The sequence below is a fragment of the Amaranthus tricolor genome, chromosome 3 (genome assembly GCF_026212465.1).
Source record: "Amaranthus tricolor cultivar Red isolate AtriRed21 chromosome 3, ASM2621246v1, whole genome shotgun sequence".
Taxonomy (NCBI): Eukaryota; Viridiplantae; Streptophyta; class Magnoliopsida; order Caryophyllales; family Amaranthaceae; genus Amaranthus; species Amaranthus tricolor.
In genome coordinates, this window is record NC_080049.1 from 15,278,109 (window position 1) to 15,285,353 (window position 7,245).

At 31.6% G+C, this 7,245-nt stretch overlaps 1 protein-coding gene across 1 annotated transcript in view; it reads right to left on the reverse strand.

Moving 5' to 3' along the window:
- LOC130808803 (phosphoglycerate mutase-like protein 4) overlaps positions 1 to 5,427 on the reverse strand; it is a 5,513-nt gene extending 86 nt beyond the window's left edge. The window contains exons 1-7 of the mRNA XM_057674310.1: positions 5,187 to 5,427; positions 4,918 to 5,023; positions 3,019 to 3,069; positions 2,829 to 2,939; positions 1,536 to 1,667; positions 647 to 722; positions 1 to 487 (exon numbers count right to left, since the gene is read on the reverse strand). The exon at positions 1 to 487 is cut by the window's left edge and continues 86 nt beyond it. Coding sequence (XP_057530293.1) covers positions 264 to 487; positions 647 to 722; positions 1,536 to 1,667; positions 2,829 to 2,939; positions 3,019 to 3,069; positions 4,918 to 5,023; positions 5,187 to 5,206 — 720 coding nt within the window. The 5' untranslated portion in view covers positions 5,207 to 5,427 and the 3' untranslated portion in view covers positions 1 to 263. The remainder of the gene's footprint in view (positions 488 to 646; positions 723 to 1,535; positions 1,668 to 2,828; positions 2,940 to 3,018; positions 3,070 to 4,917; positions 5,024 to 5,186) is intronic.
- Between the last annotated feature and the right edge of the window lie 1,818 nt (positions 5,428 to 7,245).

Genomic DNA, 7,245 nt, shown 5'->3' on the forward strand with positions numbered 1-7,245 from the left:
GGGCCAATGTTTCGAGTAGAACAAAGCCAAAGGTAGACAGATTGACCTTCTATTGCAGCCTTGCAGGATAACTGTAAGTAACCTTTGAATACAGAAACCATGCCAGGATTGCAGAAACAGTGATACTTTTATTATAAAAATTAAACAGAGTTATTAGAGAGGGCCTTTACATCAAAGTCCAATTTTTTTCCCAACTAATTGCATATAATATACATTTCTTGCACAAATCATTAGTCTAAATCAATTGCAATAAAAAGGATGAACTATCCTGAAGAAGCATCCCCGCCAAAAGCAGACTCTAGAAATTCCGTTTTTGTGAGATGACTAACATCATTCCATGATTTGATACACCACTTGTCTCCATCAAACAACTGAATTATACCAACTGATGTATTCATTATTTTTCCAGGGTTTTGTCCTTTGGCTGCTGCTCGATTGAATAGTGATCTTATGGCACCCCCGTGACTGACTACAATTACTCGTTCCCCTGCAACACCGACATGAACCAGAAAAATACCAACATCAATTGCTTGTTTTTAGGAGAAATAACACTGAAAACAACATCCTAGACACTATGTTATATAAGCTCTAATTCTATAAAGGTTATAAATGTTTAATAATGGGACAGAGAAAATGAGTAGATCACCTCTATGTTTTTCACCAATCTTCTGCAACAAAGACGTACAGCGTTTATACAGCTGATCACGACTTTCACCACCACCCTGCACACAGTGAAGTTATAAAGCATTAACTCCTTATCTAGGGAGTCAAAAGAACTTCATGTTCAAAATTTGACTATGTATAAATGCAAAGAGCTTTCCAGTAAAAACTTTCATATTGCTCATAATCTACGCCAATGAAAAAATTCTATCTTTTGTTCAGATCTCTTATGAGCATTACATTTAAACTTTGACTTTTGAACAATGATAAATTGGATTGCACAAATAAGCCCTTCAAATCCTTCAATACAACCGATATGTACATTAAAAGGAAAGCAACAAAAAAAGATAAACCCTTTGCCATCCCTCTGCTCAAACATAAATGTGATGCTCACCTCAGGTGACATTTTAGAACAAAACTTCAAGAAATCAGGATGAATGTCATGAGCATTAAAAATTGAGTGATACAAATACCAATCACTTAGATGCAAGCATAGTGTCCTCGTACACCTATTCCAACGCTTCACAATATTTTCATTCGATAACCTAAAGGCTCCATCCAAGTAAAATTCTATAGTGGTTGGCCCTATAATATGTTATTATAAATTTGTATTTATTAACTTTAAATATCAAGCTTAAAACTGGTAGTGTTGATTTCTAAGCTATAGGTAAAATGACCCAATTTATTGATTCCCTTAGAGACTAATTCATTATATTTTCAGGTTCATTCCTTTCATTTCAGGTAACAAATTGTTGCCAGGTGAAGTGCATTTTTAGCCTTTTTCCTCCTCTAGGTAACAAAAATTATGTGATTAAATATGTTAGGCATCATCGAACATGTTAATCTTTTATAAGTTCATAGGTAAAATGACCCACCGGAATTTCTTGATCAGATCTGTGAGACTTGAATGCTGCATAAGCTATAGGGTTCAGCTTGGCTGATTCTTGATAAACACGTCCTTGCAGGTCTCCTAAATGCCTTTCACGTAGATCTTTCTCTTTTATAACCTTGTAGACGTAACACAACAATTAAAAGGAAAATAATGTTTTTATTTTAGTTCATAACCTGCTTGAGTCAAACTAAAAAAGAGTCAAAGAAATTTAAATAGAAATGTTTGAAGTAGAGTAGCAGGTCAAGAAACATGCAATATCATCTTCTCTGTTCACCGACGCTACACAAAATTTTCCACACATCAAAGTTCTCTAAGAAACCTAGAAATTTAAAGCAACAAAGATTGCTATAGCAAATGCATAACATCAGACACTTATACACAATTTTCATTCGTTTCATCTTAATATTATGTATGTAGACCCTGAACTTATACTCTATTTAATACTTAAGTCAATCAAAGTAGCCCTTGTTCATACTCGCATCATAACATTTCTAGCTTTTTCTACATTTAGTTTTTGAACGTGGTCCTTTAAGCCATTTGGAAAAGAGAAGAAAGGGCTTAGTATGTCTTTGTCATCAATTGTTTCCCTGACTTTACTCTATCATACTCAATTTGCTACAATTTCTATTTATGGTCTCCTATTAATTCGCCACAGTTCTATTTTTGTTTATAAATATAAATCCACATTCTTTCTCCGAATCTCATCCATGAACTCTATCTCATCTCATCTCATCCACATTTCTTCACTCACTTGATTCTAGTTTTATTCTTCCACTAACCATCGGAAAAAATTAGAAAAGCTACAACCCCACATACTCACTTGATTCTAGTTTTATTCTTCCACTAAACATTGGAAAAAATTAGAAAAGCTACAAACCCACATTATAAAAAGATCAATGGGGTAAATCAAGTTATTATTGTCCTGAATCCTTATGATGAATGATCCTCGAATTTGAAAACAGAAAAGCTGGAAAATATTTACCCTGTTTGATGTCATTCTCAAAATGTTTACTTTGAAAGAGTATCATATAGTAAATTCGTTAATTTACCCCATGATGCAATAAGAAAATGATATTTTGAGTTTTTAGTTGAATTTCATAACTGAAAGTAATCAGTTCCTTAGAATTTAAAGACTTGAACTATGGAATCTAAATTAAAAACAAAATAAAGAGAGAAAGCCTGGTATCTAGCAAACTGAAAACAAGTACATAAGCCTTCTGCATTAAAGTTCCACAATTTCGAGAGCAATAATATAACATAATTCCAACAAACTGACCTCAAGCCCACCATATTTGGAAGCTATTTTCTCCGCAGTCTCAAGAGCCCTTTTCAAATCAGATGAATATATAGCGGATATATTAGGCTCCCTCGAGAGTCGATCAGCAACCTAACAGATTTTGGAATTACATCAAGCACTTTGGCAAAACAAAGTACACAAACAGTAAACTTTATCCTACATAACCTACCGCCACTGCTTGCTGCCTCCCAATCTCATTTAATTCAACATCCAACTGCCCCTGATAATGTAAGAACGAAAAGTATAAGGCAGACATAGAAACAGTAAAAACTAACTAAAAAACTCTTCGTTGAACCCAATACTCTGGTGTACTAAACCTTATACAATGATATAAGAATGAGAATAGATCTTAAACTTGAAAAGCTCAAGCTTTTGTCAAACAAATTTAGAGCCCCAATACCATTAAAATGGCTCCCACCTACAAAAGTTAGGAAGGGTGTGAATAGACATTGACGGATGCGGGGCAGGTCACGGGTCATTTTGGTTGTGAGGCGGGTCACGCGTCAAATATTTTTAAAGCGGGTTATTAGTAGATCATTCAATGTAATTGTTATTTTACCAAGTAAATTGATGTTATGCCATAATAATACTACTGTTTTAACATTATAATCAAATTTAACAATTGTGTCTTTCATTATAGTATGTTAAAATACTCTTATTTTGATAACATGATCCAATTTAATTAATTAGCAACAAAATTTCATCTATAGTAGAAATAATTAACAAAGATGCAACAACCATAATTCATCGAAGCATGTTCATGCAATAAACTGAGTTTCTTAAAACTAGCAAGCATTACTAGTCTAAACTTTTTCAAGTCAATCAGATGAAAGTGGCAGTTCATTCTTCTCCTGCAAATTGTTTAGGTATTAGGTATGAAATTTAACTTTGCTTTATCATTTCGAACATCATTTAATTATATGCATCATGTTGTTGCAGATTGACCCACTAATGAAACTAAAAACACTTTTCATGTATTGAAAAGTACTAGTTAATCAAGCTAGAAAATAAACTAAGTTGCTTGATGTTTGGCCTATTTAAGAATGTATTTTTTTGACCCACTATCGACCATCTATTGACCCGTTAATGAGCAAATTAATAAAATTTACTAATGACCAGACCCATTAACAATCCACCCCGCTAATGACCCTTTAAGTATAATTCCATGTTTTCAAAATTTGTTGTTTGATTTTAGGGAAATTATACAAAATATTTTAAATATGTACATGGAATGAAGAAAAAGATTAAAGACGTAAATGAGAATGACAAACAGTAAAGTCATATCCAGAAAAGTGAGACGGAATAAAGATGACACTATAGCAAATTCACTAGAGGAAGGATATTAAATTAGGCTGGACTTATTGTGAATGCCAACATATTAACGGAGGAACAAAGTGCACACACTTTATAAGCCAAGGAGATATTTATCATCCCAAAACCATATGGCAATGGGAAGAAGGTCTCTAATAGCTTATAAAGCGTGCACACCATTTTCAATTTATCGATGTGGCATAACTCATCCCAACACCCCCTCACATGCGAACCTCCATCAAGTTCGCATGTGGGAGTAATCAATTAGGGTAGGAACGCCATTCTTTTCGAAACTACCATTTTTAAATTGTTGATCGAACCATCGGCTCGGATACCATATTAAATTAGGCTGGACTTATTGTGAATGTCAACGTATTAACGGAGGGACACAAGTGCACACACTTTATAAGCCAAGGAGATATTTATCAACCCAAAACCATATGGCAATGGGAAGAAGGTCTCTAATAGCTTATAAAGCGTGCACACCATTTCAATTTATCGATGTGGGATAACTCATCCCAACAAAGGAGCATGTTCTTGAATAGCTCTTGAGTGTAATTCGGTAACCTCCCATACTTTTGCCTAAATACTAAAACACCAACGAATCTGAACTAATTATGTCCATTGTTATGCAAAATTACACAATCACATGATTAACCTAATTTTTGCCAAGTTATGCGTTTCATTCCGTGCTGACATGTGAAGGGGAATGATGAAATTGATCAGTAAGAAAACTAGAAAAGTTGGAAAAATCAACCTGAATTTTACCAAAAGCATTCCAATCTGTTTCCCCATGACGAACCACAATAACATCTGTGCAAGGAGGATCAATTGGGCCATTCACATCATTCTCCACTGAAACCCTAGAATACAAAGCCAAGAAAAACTTAAAAAATTATTTATCATAGTAGTATAAAACAGTACAAATTCCATATTTGCAATTGCAAAATAAATAAATTAACAATCAAATAATTGAGAAAATCAACAATCTTTAGTTGGAAACCAATGCAGAAGAACGAGAAAAACCTGGAAATAGAATCGGTCATTGTGATATGACAGCGATTAATTGATCTCTTGAAAGATTTTGTGTTAACTTAATGCTGATGATTTTAAAACAATATGGTTTGTACTTGATGGATGACTGTGAACGAGTGAATCTATTTGGCTTAAATTTTGAATTTGAAGTTGCGGTAAATGAAGAAAAAGAATATTCGTTTTGTCATGGTGATACAACGCTGCTGCCACCAAGTAATCCTATCATGTTCCTAAATGATACTTCTCCTATCCAGCTTACGTGTCTCATTTTCTTTTATAGCCAAGTCATCTTAATTGTTCTATTTTATTTTTGATATGGGTTTTTTACTTTTATGTCCTTAATAGCTTTATTCTATTTTCAATTATACCCTCCATTACCTATACTAGTTTTTCTCTCTTACATTAAAAACCCATAATACCACTCTCTTTTCTACCCTTAGGGTCCCACTTTTGACTCTCCTTAAAATCCGTAAAAAGTCAAATGAGACTTTTAAGGTGAATAGGAGGAAGTATATTTTTTTGCTCAATTGTCTATCATAAGTTTATAACTAGTATAATGAATCATGCAATGCATAAAATTATTTTAAATGATACTCTTATTATAAGAAAATAGGAAATAAATTAAAATAAAGATACTCCCTTAATTTTTTTCCATTTAGTTTTTTGATACTATTTAATGATTATTTTTATTTTTATTTTATTCTTAGTTCTTTAATTTTTCTCATTGTAAATTTTATTAATATCAAACTTTTATAATTTTTAATGCACAATGAGACATATTTAAAATTAAAGTAGTGCATTAGATAATGTGTCAAAACTAAATAGAACAAGTTAAAAGAATTAGAGAGAGTATGTTTTAGGAAGTTAAGATTCTTTTTTAATATTTAGGATATTAGAGTTATTTTGTTTCCTATCATATATTCTATTAATTTTACTATATAATAACCAAAATGAAGTTTGATTGTGACCATGTCATTTTTTTTCCATTTGACGGTATTAATAGAATTTCATTGATTTGCATTTTCACACTTGCCGTATTTACAAATTTACATTTTTGGAAAAACTCACATATTTATGGATGTAATAAATCACAATTATTCCAATTACACTATTAGATATAAGTCCACAGTTTAAAAATTATAATGAGATTTTACTGATTTGCATTTTTATACTTACCATATTTACAAATATATATTTTTGGATAAACTCATACACTTATAGATGCAATAAATCACAATTATTCCAATTACATTATTTTATATTAATGGATTGTTTAAAAAATTATAGTGGAAAATATATAATGTACTGTGTAGAACATTATATATTTTCTGATAAAATTCTGGAATTACACGTGTAGAAAATTATACTACAGAATAAAATTTCATGTATTCCGGTGTAATTGGAATTACAAATTTTAGAAAATTATAGTGCAAAATTACACTGTATAAAAGTATATAGTAATTTAGGAAATTAATTGATTATTAAAATAAATCATTTACATTGTTATACTACCATAATCACAATTTTGAATTTTAGGGAAAATGTGAAGTATATTGGACCAGATGACAATTATAGAAACGAGAATCAATTGCGAATTCAGCCTTAATGTTTGATGGTTTTGCAAATTACAGCCTTGATTTTTTTTTTTTTTTTTTTTTGCAAATTACAGCCTTCAAAGTAGCCTTTTGACCACTATTCAAACCAGGTGATCAACTCCGTATAATTTTAACCGTTGACCACACTTTTTACCTTTGACTTTCTTTTTTTGTTTTAATTTTTTTTTGGAGTTTTAATTTTATTTTTTTTTTCATTTAATTCCTTCTTTCCCTTCTTCTCATTTAATTCCTCCATTAATGAAACTCCATTAAAGCTTAAATCCAAAAACCCTCCTCCTTCTGCTCCTCAATTCCAATCAGATTACTCTTTTCAATTCAATCACAAAATCCTACCATAAGAACTGCAAGGTTTTAAAACCCCATTGCAAGAAATCTTGATAATGCTTCAAACATTCCCTATACCGATTTGTTTCAGATATTTTTTCTGTTCAAAA